An 18,547-nucleotide genomic window follows, 5' to 3' on the forward strand; every position below is an offset into this window, starting at 1 on the left:
TTTAAATATAAAAACTGTTTACAATGTGAATGGATGTTTTTCCAGCAGAATTCTTTCCAGGTTAGGCAGTTTGTTGTGGCCCACTGAAATTGACATATTTTTCCCCAATTATTCTCAGTGATATTTTTTGTAATATAAAGTGTTATCCTTCTTAAAAACAAGGAATTATTTACAGTTTTGATATAATTTGAGGGCAAGTATCTGATTTAATAACTGAGCTAATATATTTAAGGATTCCTGTCTCGAGAGCTTTTGGGTTTACGTGTTTAAAACATTCATTAAAATAAGGTCATACTTGGAGGTTTGTCGGGTCTTTTTCATCTGCAGCGTTTATGTTTTGCACTCATGTTGTGTTGCACCCTGGTCCTGGAGGAACATTGTTTTAGTTAAACATGTACTTGTATACAGCTGAAACTACAATTAAATTAGGTGAACTGGAGATACAAAGTTGGTTGTAACAGGTTGCACCGATTATTCTTAAAGAACCCGTAACTATTTGTCCTGTGCTGAATGGAACCGAAGTGTTAAACATGATTTTAAATCACTAATAAATACAATCTACTGAAATCTTGGCTTCTAGATCTTAAATGCAAACAGGACTTGGGGGAAAATCAGTTCATACTTCGATCTTTAGTAGATTAAATGAAATGGTGAACAATTATGTAACGCTACAACCTGCGTGATTATGGTCAGACTGAAATATTGACCCGATACACTAATCCAAGACTGCAGGATTAGGACTGGAACAAGCTGCCTGATCGACTTGCTTTAACTGGAGCTAATGGAATTACGTAAAGCTTTTAGAAAGTCTGCATTTCTCCTGTTGAGCACATCGATCCCTGCAGTTCTTTAAACACTTAGATATCTGACGGGTGCTGTTGTGCAGAGAAAAGAAAAAGCAAAGACTTGGGTTGAGTTTTACATGTGCACATTTTTATTGTTACGTCAGTGTAGAGAGACACCTTGGCTCCCTTACCCACAATCCCCCAGGGATGTTCACCTACATACTCTTCACTTAGATGGGTAAAGGCTTCCCCCCACTTTCATTGCATAACAAAACAAATGGAGCAAGTTTAAGGCTGAGGTACAAAAACAGACATTGCATCGAGTACATAATTTACACAAACACTAAACAGAAGGTCATGTGGCCCCCCGATGCCTTGTGGGACAGACAGAGAGGGTGGAGGCTGGGAAACATGACACTGAACTGGAATGACTTAAAAAAGAAAAAAAAGAAATGTACATTGAGCCCTCCTGGGGAAACAAAACCAAAACAAAAACAAAAAGAAAAATCCTCCCCAGTAAGAAAAAGAATTTCGGGAGAAATTCCAGTTTCCTTGGTCTGAAACACACCGTACGGAGCAGAAGCCATGCCCATGTGGTCTGTCGGAGGGGAAGGTACGTTGGTCGGTCTTAATGCCAGCCTCGAGGGCCAGCCTTGGCGGTACAGTCTGTTTAGAAGCACTTCCTGTGGACGATGGATGGGCCGGACTCGTCGTACTCCTGCTTGCTGATCCACATCTGCTGGAAGGTGGACAGGGAGGCCAGGATGGAGCCACCGATCCATACGGAGTATTTACGCTCAGGAGGAGCAATGATCTGCAGGTACAAGGAGAGTCGCATTTATTATTATGGACGTACAGTCGAGTATTATTAAATTACCCAATTTAATTCAGGGCACATCAAGTACTACTGTACGTGTTTTTACCTTGATCTTCATGGTGGATGGGGCGAGGGAGGTGATCTCCTTCTGCATACGGTCAGCAATGCCAGGGTACATGGTGGTACCACCGGACAGCACCGTGTTGGCGTACAGATCCTTACGGATGTCGACGTCGCACTTCATGATGGAGTTGAAGGTCGTCTCGTGGATGCCACAAGACTCCATACCTGGAATAGAAGGGCATCTTTAAAACACTGAACTCCTCACACTGTATAATCATAAATAAGCACTAGAGTAAGTGAACCAAGTCGCACAGCATGATGGTAAATCTTACCCAGGAAAGAGGGCTGGAACAGGGCCTCTGGGCAACGGAATCGCTCGTTGCCGATGGTGATGACCTGTCCGTCGGGCAGCTCGTAGCTCTTCTCCAGAGAGGAGGACGAGGCGGCGGTGCCCATCTCCTGCTCGAAGTCCAGGGCCACGTAGCACAGCTTCTCCTTGATGTCACGGACGATCTCGCGCTCGGCCGTGGTGGTGAAGCTGTAGCCGCGCTCGGTCAGGATCTTCATCAGGTAGTCGGTGAGGTCGCGTCCGGCCAGGTCCAGACGCAGGATGGCGTGGGGCAGAGCGTAACCCTCGTAGATGGGCACGGTGTGGGTGACGCCATCACCGGAGTCCATCACGATGCCGGTGGTACGGCCGGAGGCGTACAGGGACAGCACGGCCTGGATGGCCACGTACATGGCGGGCGTGTTGAAGGTCTCGAACATGATCTGTGGAAAAGAAAGAAGTGATCGTTTAATATCAAGACTGTAAGCGTAGTTCAGGTTAGTCTGTTTAAATCTCAAGTTGCATTATAAATAAGTTTATTATATTCACACCAACTTCATTTAATGTCTAACTTGCAGATTAGCCGGGAAGTAACTCAGTAAATTAAAGAATAGAATCTGTAGTGAACATGCACTGTTCATGGTTCAACACTGAAAGCCATGCGAGTCAGAAAAAGGTGCAAGACAAACAAGAACCTTTGATCCCCGACTAGAAAGAAAAATCAGGACAAAGGATGGAAAGCCTGAAGAGGAAGATGGAAGAAAATTAACAGAAAGGAAAATCAGGTTTGCCTGCAGATACAGAGCTCATGTTAAAGGTGCACCAACACACCTGTGTCATCTTCTCCCTGTTGGCTTTGGGGTTCAGGGGGGCCTCTGTGAGGAGGACGGGGTGCTCCTCGGGGGCGACACGCAGCTCGTTGTAGAAGGTGTGGTGCCAGATCTTCTCCATGTCGTCCCAGTTTGTGACGATGCCGTGCTCGATGGGGTACTTCAGGGTCAGGATACCTCTCTTGCTCTGAGCCTCGTCTCCCACGTAGGAGTCTTTCTGGCCCATACCGACCATCACACCCTGAAGAAGAACAATTTATATACATTATTAGTAGAATTTATTCATTTATTCGGGTTTTTACGCCATATTAAACACGTGTCATGTAATGGCAGAACTGGATATTACATATCGATCTTTTTTTCTCGTGTCTTTAGGTCCACTTTAACATCACAATATTTTCAGTACAAACTGTTTGAGTTTTATACATTTTTCTCAAGATTTCCTTTCTCCATCCCTCTCTTCCCATCCGTGGAGGGAAAAAAAACCCCAATAATAACAATAATAGTGACAATAATAATGAACTATGTACAATTAGGGAGTGAATTTTTATACACAACCTATACATTACTCAGGCCCGAGGGGCGTCACATAATCCATTTTATATTTTTATGTTTTATTTTGATGGCGGTGAGGTAGGTTAGTACTGTTAGTCTTGTGTCATCTTGTGTAAGGATTTCTTTTTATGGTTTCAGGCATGTGCACATGTAGTCTTTCCTTTGTGTATTTAGGGCGTTCTATCAAAATGTTGGCAGGTATTGGTGGGTTACTCTGGTGTGGCCATATTATTAGTATAAGAAAAGATTTAATAATAAATATGCCATAAATGTGACTTAAAATTTATGCATCATGTTATTCCTCTTGTTTCATGTTAAAATGCTGATTGACCACAAGGTGGCTAACATGTCCAGACAGACAGAAAAACTACTGCTATTAAACTACATTTTATAAAAAAGGTGCATAATATATACCTGATGTCTGGGGCGACCCACGATGGAGGGGAAGACAGCTCTGGGGGCATCATCTCCAGCAAATCCGGCTTTGCACATACCGGAGCCGTTGTCGACAACCAGGGCAGCGATTTCCTCTTCCATGGCTGTATGAACAAGACAAATAAGACGTTTAATCCAAAAGGTAAAATGATAATAAATGAAAATATTTCATCAATGTGAGTAGGTCTAACTTCTTAGGTGAATAATTTCAGTTGACCAGTAGTGGGAGCAATGGCACAAGTCTGAAACTGGGATGTTTCGAACAAAGGAAGTGGCTAGGCACTGTCTATTACCTTATATGGCAATAAGAGAGACAGGATCATTGTAGGACCACTCCCCAAACCCACCCCCAAATGTGCGCCCTGCCCTGCTGCAGCCACAATGCTTGTTTCACAACGAGTTGGTACAAAATGTACTCGTGTACCATCAGGATGCTGGTGTACTTGTGTCTGCAGATTTACATACTTCGCATTTGTGTATGTAAAGAAGCAGCAACAGACTTTTATACAATCTGCAAGTTCAGACCTCATCTCATGATTGTCCACCATGATAGGAGTCTTGGGTGGGGTGCATGTATGTGGAGGGTCTGCTGAAATGCACTTTAATACACTTATAATATCTAATTGCATTTCCTTACAGCAAGCAAGCACTTCCCTAAATTAAATCACACTTATAGTAATTAATAGTTACGCTTCGTATATAAAAGTGGAAGTAAATGACACGAGTCCACCCTTTTGAACCCCTTGAACAAAGCAACCACCACAGAAACCCATAAGCCATCATATTAAGCCCGTCCTTGATCACGTTTTAATCCATTATGGTGCAAATCTTTATAACCTTCGTAAATTCAACATATTTGCTTATTGTGATTAGTAAACGAATGCACATAAAACCAGCATTCAGCATGCATTCATATAGGAACACAAGCGCTTGTTAGTTCTAATTCCCTTTAAACAACCCAGACAATTAAACGCAGGTAATTAATAAACAGATTCGAATCCAAAACCTGGATTTCATTTAGCAAAAGGTTCTGAAATGAGAATGGTGGTGAATAAAACGCATTAGGATACCGGCATTGCAATGCCACACCCACCATTCAAACTGCAATGTAGGAACATAGTCCATATACAAATCAATCAATGTATTATATGAAATTAACGCATATAAACGTTGTATGAAGCATAAAACTGCCATAATTGCAATTACATATAACAGCAAAACGTTTTCTTCGTTGCTGCATAATGAACTCCTCGGTTACACCGTGTACCGACATTGAAATCCTTTAAAAGCCACATAAATTACACTTACTTGATAATATTTATCCGGGTTAATACACATCCATTGATGAACACAAGAAAGCTATGACCTTCAACTAAGACAAAACTACAATGCCAAGTATGGCGGGGAAAAACCAACAAAAGCCGCTCAAATTCCACACAAATTCGACAATATTGTTTGCCTACTACACAAACTGCATAGATACACATTAATTAAACACAAACAATCAATTCTTACCTAGAGATTTAAGTGGTTGCGGTGAATAACTTGACAAAACCTGCCTCCTTGAGTGCACAGAAAACTCAATAACCGTCAGCTCAGAGCCGGCGCATTTATACCCGGCACTGTGGCCGGCAACTTCCATATAAGGTAATCTTTCGGTATCGAGCGCTGTGATTGGCCAGCCCTCACCCAGTTGGCGTGTTTCAAGCCCCATTGCTTGAAATTCAAGCTATGAGATGGAGAGCTGTGTGAGACTGATGGGGAACTCGATACATAAAAAACATAAAATAAAGATAAAGATAAAATTATATATATATATATATATATATATATATTATAATATATACAGCTAATAAGGAGGCATATTTTAATATTTTAGAGGTGTGTTATTACTCTGGCTGAGAAATACAGATCAGATTAAGCACACCAGTAAACATCATGGTGATTCATGTACAGGCTGCTGTGTTTAAATAGTCAACAGACAATTATAATAAATAAATAAAATGCTTTATACACCTTAAAGTTAAACAGTTAAATATACTTATCAGAGTCATGAGCATTACAGGGCCGATACTATGTGGACACCCCTGCTAATTGTGATGTATGTTTAGGTGTTGCAGCCACACCCATTGCTTAGAGGTGTATAAAATAAATAAATTAACTAATTATATAATATTCTTATTATTCCAATTTTTCTGAGAAACAGTTTAAGAAAGATTTCTTCCTATTCCAGCATGACTGTCATGTCATAGTCTGGATGAACTTTATTGCCTTGCACACAGCGCCCTGATCTAACCCTATTAAACAACCATGTTTTTTAATCCAACTTCAGTGCCCGACCTCGTAAATGCTCTTTTGACCGAATGAGCAAAAATTCACACAAATACACCCCAAAATCTAGCAGAAAACCTTGCCAGAAGTGTGAAGGCTGTTACTTAGGGAGAGAAAAGGGTGGGGAACATAATCCTTATTAATGCACACTAATTTAACTTGAGATGTCTAACAAGCTCTATATTTTGGCCATATAGTTTATGTCATGGTGGAATTTCCATCATTAATGCAACCATTCCTTTACTGCAACCATCGGAACTGGAAGTGACATGTCATGTAGTGATTGTGCCATACTGATCTGCTTCCTTCCCCACCTCTGGTGTACTATGTATTCATAGCATATCTGAAAAAAAAAACATGCCAGTAGGTGCACAGGCTACTTGAAATTGTCAGCGTGTGAATGAGTTAGTTGTGATGCCTGGAATTAAAGTATATTCCCATCCCTCATCACTATTTTAGATTATTGGTGATTAATACGACACATTTGAGGAAACTTTAAGGTCAGATTGTAGTTCCTGAATCACCGCTGAGATCCGGGTTTCGAATCAGTGCTATAAGGTGGTCAGTTAGCTACAAAGACAAGCTTGGCTATGTCTGGTTGGTGGATAGCCAAAGCCTTGCAGTGGATTGTTGCCTTGTTCATAGTATTCCTTGCATCCAGCGTTTCCAGGTAAAACCAGACCTGCTGCAACCCTGACCAGGTTAAAGCGGTTGATGAAAATGAAATGAAATAAAACATATAAAATTTTATTCATTTATCATTTGTAATTTTTCCATCCCAGTTACTGGATATGATTGGACCCAGGACCGTGGAGCTGTGCAGCTCTTACACTATCAAAACATCTATTTTATTAATTGTGCTTGCTTACTCTCAAACATATATTACTACAAAAACATTTATTCATTCATTCATTGTTTGTTTTACCACTGCTTTATCCTGGTCAGGGTTGCTGTAGGTCACTGGGTAAAAGGCAGGAAACACCCTGGACAGGTCACCAGTCCATCACAATGCAGACACACACACGGATAACATTAAACTCATTTAAATCAGGGGTGTCACATCTCGTCAAATTCCTTGTTTTGTTGTAAAGAACTTTCTGCAGTTTTTGTGCACATGTTTATTTATTTACATTAAACATATTGAGGAAAAATAAACAAAGCAGTAAGTGGGTTTTCAAACCTTTGCATTAAATACAGGACCAAACAGAAATTCGGCAAGTAGCCGGTCTTCAGTTACGCCTCAGCCTGCACAAGCTTTGATGCTTTTGCTATGTATGGAATGTTTAAATGCAAAGAATTCAGCCTCTTTGGACGAGATAAGTGGACTGGACTATATATCACTGACACCGGCACAAGCAATTACCTTGAAAATGATGAGCTATTAGATGGCAGGGGGTGGTTCGACTTTCATTTTCTTAATCCAGGGCTTTGATAATGTAAAGCGTGTAGCTAATTCTTACATATGGATAAAAAACTGTATCTCACGTGTCCTGCAGTCCATCAACAGAACCCCAAACTGCGAGTTCTAAAAGTCGTTCTGCGGGCCACTTTGTACTTAAGGACATTTATTGTACAAATGGTTTTACCTAACATCTTTGCTAGACTTTCCCATTGTAATGCTTGTGGCATGGTCTAATGGGTGCAGTTGGGTGGCACGGTGGCTAAGTGGGTAGCACTGTCGCCTCACAGCAAGAAGGTCCTGGGTTCGATCCACAGGTGGGGGGGTCCTTTCTGTGTGGAGTTTGTATGTTCTCCCCTGTCTGCGTGGGTTTCCTCCCACAGTCCAAAGACGTGCAAGTGAGGTGAACAGGAGAGACTAAATTGTCCATGACTGTGTTCGATATAACCGTGGGAACTGATGAATCTTGTGTAACGAATAACTACCGTTCCTGTCATAACCAAAGAGTGTGAAACATGACGTTAAATTCCTAATAAAACAAACAAACTAACTAACGGGTGCATTTAAACTAGCCCTGTTTATTTTGGACCATCCACGGCATACAGAGAAGTCTCAAGCTGTCAATCATGTGGAATTAGTAGGACATGGCCCTAAGTTAAATGATGGTTTGTCATATTATTATGGATAAAACACTGTTCCAATCTCTCAGTGAAGGAAATGACATAACTGTCTATTACAAGTACATGTAAACCTTACATTTTTGTACCTGTTTGAGGTTCAAATGTCAAGGTTAGATTTCTTAATTAAACTGGATGAAATTATGTTTGCATCTGTCAACCAAGTCCAACCTAACTCACACTTACAGTAGTGGTGCAGTGAGTCAGATGCTTAGGAAGTGAAATGTAGTTTCAACCTCGGTAGAGAACACCACCTCGTAACTGTTACGCCTGAGTCAGCCGGCAACCATTGACCTGCAATGAAATCACTTTAAGGACAAACATCTTTACTGTACGGCTCTGAGAAAGGGATTGGCTCTCCACCAGCACTCCCTTCATGTGTGGGTGCCTGTGTATGTGTGCGCGTGCTCCAAACTATGATAGGTATTCCACAATCTGTTTTCGTAAGCAGTGTTGTTTCAGTGACTCTTGGCCTTGCTTGTCATGAAACTCAGTATTTAGTGTTTGCCAGTGTGTATGAGGGAGTAATGCAGGATCAGCACACTTATTATCTATGTAACGGACTGATATCTGAAGCCCTTTTACAGACTTTTTCCCCTGTTGCACTGACGGGTTAAAGGTTCACTTTTAATAGTAATATTTTTATATACAGTTTCATGTTATGCCCAGTTCACACTACACAATTTTTGCCCTAATTTTCGCTCGCCGACTGGTCGGAGCTAGATTTGCCGGCTCGGGAGCAACTCGGCGTTTGCTTGGCGATCGAAACTCGGCTCCCAATCGCTATGTGTAAACTACTCATCTAGCATGCCAAATATCTGGATCTGAGTTGCCCGACCTGCAATGAGTGCTATGTCGAACAGCCAATGAGAACGCAAGATACGGTGTGAGGGGAAACGCAGGGGAGGAGTGTAAAAAGATGGGACAGGGGCATAATATAGTTTATATCAGAATACATCAGCACACACAGTATTTTTTAAGTTTTACAGTATTTCTTACCTGATCATTCTCTACAAAACACCAACAAAATATTTACTAACCTCCAACTCATTACAGAACAATCCATACTGCTCACGTAGCCAAATCCACTCATAATAATTCATTTATTTTTCTCCTTGACTTTATGCTGCACATCAGCTCACAAACTTTGATCGCTCGCTACTTGTTGACGTGCATTTTTGGACGTGGTATCATTAAACCTTTCGTCACTTCTTGCGTTTGTTTTCGTGACAAAACGTAGTTTGGGAGACCAGAGAAGCTCGCCTGCGATTCCAGTTGGTGATAGATGGTGTAGTGTGAAACCCCCTGTCACCGATCAGTCGTGTAGTGTGAAACACACACCGACATGATAGACTCTCGATTACAAGAGATCCAGTCGTGTAGTGTGAACTGTACAGCGACATGACGACTTGGAAAGTCGTGTAGTGTGAACTTGGCATAAAGCTTCACATACTTCTATTGGACATGTGCTGTATGTTATGGCAGTTTTTACATTCACAAAGATACTAATACATCTTAAATATGTCTTTAAGTTATTTTGTGTTTTCTGAAAATCTGCCAGGTCAAAATATACATACAGCAAGTTAAATCGTAAATTTTCTGGTCTAGAAAGTTCTCCGATATTTGACTTTGTCACGTGATCTAATTCCTCACTAATGACTGTTTAAAGACAAGCTGACAGCATGTCATTTAGTTTCAACCTCAGGAGAGAAAAGGTTCGAGATGTTTAGCTGATGACTCCTCAAAAGCTAGGTCTGGTTTGACAGCAGCCATTAAAAATGACTTAGAACAACAATCTCCTACCATGGTTGGTAAGGAAACCCATAGTCACATAATGCTCAGAGGAAATATCCTGCTTGATTAGATGTAATGCTAGAGCAAGTAAAAAAGATCTGCTGTGAATTACAAGCTGTCCACAATCAAGAGAGCTTTACACTGCCATGGGCTTAGAATCTGCTATGCAAGAGCAATCGTTCTTGATGCTTTAAGGTGCCGATGTTGAAACTGGAGCTTCTTTGTTGTGTAGCGGCCTCTGAACCCAAGGTAACAAAAAGCCTGCTTGACTTCGGGCAGTGTCACCCATCGTCCAGCAGCTTTTATTTCATCGTGGGTTGTTCTCAAATTATATCTAAACATCCAGCTGGTCATCTGAGGAGTTCGGATGAGTCTGGGAATAAATTCCAATTTCTGAAGGGTGATATTAGACCCCTTATAGTTTAAGGTTCTAATGCAGAAAGTAATGAAGCGAGTGGACACGCCTACTAATACTGTCTGACATCGAAATCATCAAATCAAATGAATCAATCTTCACACATTCAATACTAAACACTATTATAAAACGTTTACTTTATTTGCTGTCCAATTAGAACCCAATTTGATTTCTTTATGCCAGTATTTCAGTTCGAAAAGATTGAGAGACTTCAACAGGAAGTTGCAAGTCTGCAACAGGAAGTTCCTCTACCCCTCCACTCTGGAAATGAAAGAGGAAGTTGGTTTTAAAACCAAAAAAGGCTATAGTGAATAGACAGCATTCATGCGATTCTATTTTTCACAGTCCGTAACCTTCTGACCACACTGGGTTCGCTACAATGGTGAACTGCCTGAGCATCCTGCATTCCCACACACACTTTCCTAAGTAAACAATGAGCATTTGTGTGTCCAGTCATATCTGGTAGATCCAGCGAGCTGTGATTAAAAGGTGTCCACTGATAAAAGAAAATTAACATAGATTGTATCTCTAACTGTCCATCCACAACCAGTGCTATGTTGAAAGTAAAGACCCAAAACAGATGATTGTAAATGAGTAAGAGCTTGTTTTTGAGCCTTAAAACTGAGAGAACCCCTGGGAAAAAATCTGGTTAGAGTATCTGTGGGTCCAGCTTCCTGGGATCACTGGGCACATTGAAGTAACATACCCTGCAAAGGGTGCTAATCATGTAGATACCTGATTCGCAGCACAGCTGGGGATTTGAAGCCTGCATTCCAGCTGTAGCGCCCAGGAACCATGGCACTGTGGCTCGGTGGGTAGCACTGTCGCCCCACAGCAAGAATATCCTGGGCTAGATCCCCAGGCGAGGTGGTCTGGGTCCTTTCTGTGCGGAGTTTGCATGTTCTCCCCGTGTCTGCGTGGGTTTCCTCCGGGAGCTCTGGTTTTCTCTCAAAGTCAAAAAACATGCAGTCAGGTTAACTGAAGACACTGAATTGCCTGTAGGTGGATGGGTGTGTGTGTGTGTATGTGTGTGTATGTCTGCCCTGCGATGTGCCTTGCGCCCATTGAAAAGCTGGGATAGGCTCCAGCACCCCCCCACCCCCAATTGGATAAGCGGGAGGAACTTCAACGCCTGCACAGAGCCCTGACCACACCCCTACTGAATACATCTGGGGCACTTTTGGAATGTATGTTGTATGCCAAACCATCATGTCCAACATCAGTGCCTGACCTCAAACATGCTCTTTTAACTAAACAGCCTCAAATTTTCACAGACACACTCCAGATTCTTGTCCGAATTCCCTCGAAAGTGGTGGCTGTTTTTTTTTTAAACTAGAATGGGATGGTCAGGTGTCCACATGCTTTTGCCCATATAATATACATTGTGGTGAAAATCGGTTGGGTCACATTTATATGTATATTTGTTGTGGCTGCATAGCAAAGGTGGGATTTGAACCGCCAATCTTCTGGTTGATAGCCCAAAACTCTACCCACTAGGCTACCACTGTCCCTAATTTCATATATTGTATAAGCTTACATCTACATACATACAGAGGATACATGTGTGTTATAATAATTTATCACCTTACAGCTAAGATATGTGGAAAAACTATCATTGATATAGGGGCATGTATGTTCCCATATATGTACATGTGGGTCAGAACCCTCAATAATCGGGCGGCACGGTGGCTAAGTGGGTAGCACTGTCGCCTCACAGCAAGAAGGTCCTGGGTTCGATCCCCAGGTGGGGCGGTCCGGGTCCTTTCTGTGTGGAGTTTGCATGTTCTCCCCGTGTCTGCGTGGGTTTCCTCCGGGAGCTCCGGTTTCCTCCCACAGTCCAAAGACATGCAAGTGAGGTGAATTGAAGATACTAAATTGTCCAAGACTGTGTTTGATATAACCTCGTGAACTGAAGAAACTTGTGTAATAAATAACCGTTCCTGTCATGGATGTAACCAAAGTGTAAAACATGACGTTAAAATCCTAATAAACAAACAAATAAACAAACCCTCAGTAATCAAAAGAACTAGGTCCTAACAGGTCCTAGTTCATGCCACCAGAGCATTTTTTTTTTGCATTATACAGACTCTGTATCATAGATAAACAAATTAAATACTATTTATTGCCACTGTTTAAGTAGATAGATAGATAGATAGATAGATAGATAGATAGATAGATAGATAGATAGATAGATAGATAGATAGATAGATAGATAGATAGATAGATAGATATAAATATAAACAATATAAATTCAAAAAAGTACAAACACTTTGACAGATTGAATGTAACCTGAGTTTTACAAATACTGCATAGCTACAGAGCAGTTATTAATGATGAGGATGGATTGAGTGTAAATAACCAAAATAACCAAATGGAATGGAATTAAAAAGTGCAGGAAGGTGCAGTTCCAAGTATACAGTACACGGTCCAGATTAAATATAGATTAAATATTAAATATAAAGTGATAAGTGACAAGTATTGCACATTGGATTGGGCCAATATAGCCATAACTATACGAGTATAATGAACTCAAAAAGTGTTTCCTCTTCAACATCCAAGCTTCTCCTTATTAAGGTAAAGGTAAATACTGCATATTTTCCCCTCAGAACCCCTGTAATCACACCAGCCTTTTCTGTTCACCTGTAAGTCCAGGTTCATGACCTTAGAAGGTAACAGAAAAGGTAAATTTGGGCTGGAGGTTGTTCTGAGGAACCATCACAGTTTAATCCGCCCTGTGTCTTTAAGAAGAGCTCATGACCAAATATGGAGATCTCGGGGCGAGTCACGTGACGCAGCGCCGAGGAATGTCCTGTCACGTGGTTAACAAGGGCGGAAATCAGAAAGGGAAATGAGCTCCCCGGTTCAGCACACGTGTTCAGGTCGCTCTGTGCTCGATCTGTTTATTGTGGCGTCTTTTCCTGTTTCTGTTTCTTATTTCTCTCAATTTTACAAACGTTACACACCAACCATCACAGACTGAGAGGGCGGTGGAGGAGGGGAATGTAGTATTAGTAGTATGTCTGGCACAGATACATCATAAATAGGGCAAAAGTAAATTACACTTATATGACATGTATCTTTACATCCAGCCAGTCATGAGTGTACAGATCTTACAGCTCATACAGTATTAACAAGTAGCAGAAGATCACATTATAATAAAGCTGTTTACACATACAGTATATACATTATATAGCCTAAAGTATCTGTACACCTGAGTAGGAAGATGGACATATGAATCCATTAGATAGATAGATAGATAGATAGATAGATAGATAGATAGATAGATAGATAGATAGATAGATAGACAGACAGACAGACAGACAGACAGACAGACAGACACTTTATTTATCTTGAAGGAATGTATTGTTGTAAGATGGGGTTGGCACCACCCTTTGTGCCTTTAACAGCCTTTACACTTTAAAAAAGCCTTTTCACCAGGTTCAGAATGTGTCTGTGGGAACTTGTGCCTATTAAATCAAAACAGGATTTGAGAGTACAGGCACTGATTCAATATATGTATATAATAGTAATAAAAAATGTGAAAATATGTAGGACTGAAACATGCTGAAGGAGTATGAACAGATAGCAGAGAATCACATGATACAGTATATATACACTATGTAGCCAAAAGTATCTGGACACCCAAATATGAGCTTAATAGACAACCAGATCTAAAACCATGGACATTTAGATGGAGTTGGCACCACTCTTTGTGCCTTTAACAGCCTCTACACTTAAAAAAAAACATTTTACCAGGTTTAGACTGTGTCTGTGGGAACTTGTGCCTATTAAATCAAAACAGGTGTTGTGAGTTCAGGCACTGATTCAATATTCAAGATTAACTTTATTGTCATTTTATTGTACACCAAGGTGCATAGAAAAACGAAATTAGGTGCATTGGGTTAATCTTAAACACACCGCAGATTTAAAATAGAGAGCATATATAAAACAGTAATAAAAAAATATATGAACATGTAGGACTGAAACAGCTACATCAATAGTTACATATATTAATATTCACATGCTGAAGACGTATAAACAGGTAGCAGAGCTATACTGTATACACATATAGTATAGTCACTATATAGCCACCCGAGTATAAGCTTACTGGACACCTGGATCCAAAACCATGGGCATTAAGATGGAGTTGGCACCACTCTTTGTGCCTTTAACAGCCTTTCTATCAGGTTTAGAATGTGTATGTGGGAACTTGTGCCTGTTAAATCAAAACAGGACTTTAAAGCATTTAGCAGACTCTTCCCATCTGAAGCGACTACAATGCAAGCAATTGTGGGTCAAGGGCCTTGTTCAGCGGCCCAATAGTGGCAACTTAAAGGTGTGGGGCTCAGGTTATTAATTAAATTATTTAGGTTAAATAATATGATTCTCATTTGACACCTTAACATTGTAGGAAAGATGCTTTTTTATTTATTCCATGCCTGCCCAGAGCCTGGACCTGACCCCAGTTTGTGCCTTAGGTTGAATAGTAAAGTCGATTGTAAGCAGGTGACCACATATTTCTGATAATTCGGTGTTCATGGACTGGGTAGAATTGTTGTGTGCAGCCTTTTTTGGCAACAACAGGTCTCGTAAACACAAAGGATCAACAGGAAGCGGAGTCATTCCAGCTCAGCGCCGTGGATCCAGGTGACTCAAACCCCTATAAGGTGTTAAAGAAGGACGTGGCCGAGTGTGGGGAGGTTCCAGCGTGACCGGTCGCAGCCGTCACAGCCAATGAGGACAGCTCAGCTAGCATTTACATACTGCCAGGTAAACCTATTGCTCTGACTAAAAAAGGAGAACAGAGCGTTCCTGTGAACAATGTTGCAGAAGCACGAACACACACACACACGCACGCACACACACACACATTTCGTCAAAATACAGAGATTAGATAAGCATGTAAGTGCTGATTTGTTAGACGTTATCTAGTCTTGCTGAATACTTGTATCAAATCCACATGGGGACTAGGATCAAGTATCTAGTCTTGCTGAATACTTGTATCAAATCCACATGGGGACTAGGATCAAGTATCTAGTCTTGCTGAATACTTGTATCAAATCCACATGGGGACTAGGATCAAGTCTTGCTGAAATTTGAAACCCACAGGTTTTTCCAAAGCCCACCCTACCCCAAACAACATGATATTAAATGTTTTAGAACTAGGCTTACCGTTTGATTCAGTTCTTTTACAGGTGTTTTTATACACTTCTGTACTTTTTTTTAGATGTTCTCCTCCTGTGGAGGTCATCAGGACCTCACGGCCTTGGATTACTCGTGTTTGTAGCTGGAGACAACAAAACATTGGGTCACAGAAAGCGACTGGAGAAAAGGATAGAACCTAAAGAGAACCAGCACAGCGTTTAACTGCTGAACTGAATGACAGGCGACTAAGTCCGTCTCCGACAACCCAATTCTTGGATTTAGAAAAGATAAGGAACCCTAAACACAAGCGCAGCTGGATATTCAACTAGCACACCAGCGCCGAGATTCTGAACACCTCGGTTCGAATCTCGGCTCTGCCACCGGTCGACTGGGTGTCATCTAGCGGGCACAATTGGTAGTGCCTGCAGCAGACAAAAATTGGCCACCGTGTCTGCTGGGTGCGATGATCGGACTATGTGGGGTCTTCAAACGCTGTGCAGAAAGCATGGGCGGAAAAAGGGGTCCGCTAGAACTGCGCACGGGTCGGAGGAGGCGTGAGCACTAATTTACCTTCCTCAGATGCAATCAGGGATCCACAGTAGCGGAAGACAAACTGACTACGCTACAAATCAGGACTGGCACTTCATCCCTACCCAGCTGGCACAGCCCACTGTAATATGGATTTATGGGTGGGGTCTGCTCCGGTAAAAGAGACTCTGGGTCAATTCGCTCTCCCAAGGCAGTTTTGTCTGGAGGCCCAAAGCACCACAACAGTTCCCAGAAAGAGCTGGGAGTGCTGGCATCTCACGCCAGCAGAAATTAGGCCTGGTATCACGTTTCAGAGAAAAACAGGTTTGCCAGACAGAGAAGCTGTGAAAGAAAAACTGTGATTAAATTGATAAACTCCTACATGTAGAGAATTAATGCCAACGAGGCGCAGATGAATGTAAATTAAAAGGAACTGACATGTTAATCATATTCATCTCCGTGCTCCCTCTGCAGGCTGAACACAGCAGTGCAGAAAGACGCAACTGCCACATTCCTTCAGCAGCTAAAATGCTACACTAATTACAGAGATTAGACTTTATTCTTTATACTTAGTCAAATCGAATGCCTCAGAGTAAACTGGATTTGACTGAATGGACACAGATTTCCATAGACACACTACAAAATCATAAAGGACTTTCCAGAAGCACAAAGGCTGTAATGAACAAATCAAATCAAATCAAAGATTATTTGTCACATACATAGTCCTGTAAAGCTTGTGGGAAAAAGTTCCTTCTCATCCTCTTTGATTTGACTTTAGTGGCGTGAAAACGCTTCCCAGACCGTAACAGAGAGAATAGTCCATTACTGGGATGACCGGGGTCCTTTATTATCTTCCTGGCCCTTGACCACCACCGTTTCCAGAAAGGGGGTCTAAGTAACTCATGGTCAGATGTCCACGCTTCTTCCATTCTCCGTTCTTTAGTTCTGTGCTACTTGAGAACGAGCTCAGCCTGAGATGTCTGAGAGAGCCGAGAAGCGGCCTAGTAAACGTTCTTCACAACGTGTCCTGCATCTCAGGCTGAGCTCGTTCTCCAGAGACCTGGAACCATTTTTATTCTGTTCCAGTTCCTGACAGAGAACAGATCCAGATAAGTTCTCCTCCTGTGGAGGTCATCAGCATCTCACGGCCAAGGATTACTCGTGTTTGTAGCTGGAGAAAACAAAAGAAGGGTCACAGACACCGAGTGGAGAAAAGGATCGAACCTAAATCCCCAGGACCCGTGTATCTGTGTGGCATCCACACTACCTTTCCCCCCACCGTGACACCCAATTGAATTAAAGGAACTTACTGTAGGAATTACATTAAAAGTGACACAGCAAGTAGTGTTGGTGCCATGCAACTGCAGTGCCATGGGTTTGATCCTGACAGGTTTTGGCTGTGTGGAATTGGGTATGTCAGCATTGTGTTTTCCCCCCACACCCCAATTCATGCCAGTAGGTAGAATGGCGAACTCTGACTCGCTCCCACCTCTTAGAAAACATGCAGAAGGTGGCCTGGCTTCCACCTCAGTGTAAAGTGCTAAATATCTAAAGCTCACTCATCTACACCTTGGAAGAACTGAGAGGAGCCAATCCACCTTCTGCATGTTTTAATAGGTAGATGGACAGCTGAATACTTGTAGGAAATCCACATGGGATTAGGATCAAGTGGTGAGAGTTGCCCATAGTGTTGGTGCTGCAGATGCCATGCATTACAATTAGTGTCTATAGAGTTTGGCATGTTCTCCAGTCATGTCCTAAACCTTACTGTTGGAACTCATAGAAAAACATGCAGAAGGTGGCCTGGCTTCCATCGAAGTGTGAATGTCTAAACTGAGAGGAGCCAATCCACCTTCTGCATGATAAATATGCGGACAGCCGAATAATTGTAGGAAATTGTAGGATCAAGTGGTGAGAGTTGCCCGTAGTGTTGGTGCTGCATAGCTCAGGTGTCGTGGGTTTGATCATTAATATCAGTTACGCTCCATAGAGTTTGACATGTTCTCCAATCATGTACTAAACTTTTCTGTTGGAACTCTGACTTGCTACACCATCTACACCTTGGAAGAACTGAGAGGAACCAATCCACCTTCTGCATGTTTTTGAAAGGTAGGTGGACAGTCGAATACTTATAGGAAATTCACAAGGAGACTGGGATCAAGTGGTGAGAGTTGCTGCAGATGCCATGGGTTACAGTTAGATTCTGCGGAGTTTGGTATGTTCTCCAAGTGTGCACTGTACTGAAGTTTCACAAACATGCAGAAGGTGGACTGGTGGGCTCTTTTAATGCCGAAGGGGGCGCATATCCAAAAAGGTCGAAAACTTTTGAAGGAGAGTGAATACTTTCCCCCCCATAGCAACACCTGACGTCAGAGTAGAACGGTCCCGCCGGTACTGATGCGCGGTCACACCCACACCACAGACCCGGTTCGGATTGCGCTAGAG

General features: G+C 41.9%; 1 protein-coding gene across 1 annotated transcript; it reads right to left on the reverse strand.

Annotated features, from left to right (window-relative positions):
* Window positions 1–911: 911 nt before the first annotated feature.
* Window positions 912–5,406, reverse strand: actb1 (actin, beta 1). Its single transcript, XM_063010699.1, has 6 exons — window positions 5,329–5,406; window positions 3,793–3,917; window positions 2,825–3,064; window positions 1,998–2,436; window positions 1,709–1,890; window positions 912–1,599 (listed from the first exon to the last, which is right to left on the reverse strand). Exons 2-6 carry the CDS (start codon window positions 3,913–3,915, stop codon window positions 1,456–1,458), a joined length of 1,128 nt encoding a protein of 375 aa, XP_062866769.1. The 5' UTR covers window positions 3,916–3,917; window positions 5,329–5,406; the 3' UTR covers window positions 912–1,455.
* Window positions 5,407–18,547: the final 13,141 nt, after the last annotated feature.

Source organism: Trichomycterus rosablanca, chromosome 15 (genome assembly GCF_030014385.1).
Source record: "Trichomycterus rosablanca isolate fTriRos1 chromosome 15, fTriRos1.hap1, whole genome shotgun sequence".
NCBI classification, from domain to species: Eukaryota; Metazoa; Chordata; class Actinopteri; order Siluriformes; family Trichomycteridae; genus Trichomycterus; species Trichomycterus rosablanca.

Excerpts from the sequence above, each read along its gene's own strand:
- actb1 (XM_063010699.1), bottom strand. The coding sequence starts at position 3,915 with ATGGAAGAGGAAATCGCTGCCCTGGTTGTCGACAACGGCTCCGGTATG. Across the intron at positions 3,065-3,792 it reads TGGGTCGCCCCAGACATCAG|GGTGTGATGGTCGGTATGGG; the intron begins GTATATATTATG and ends GTTCTTCTTCAG. Across the intron at positions 1,891-1,997 it reads GTTCCAGCCCTCTTTCCTGG|GTATGGAGTCTTGTGGCATC; the intron begins GTAAGATTTACC and ends CTTCTATTCCAG.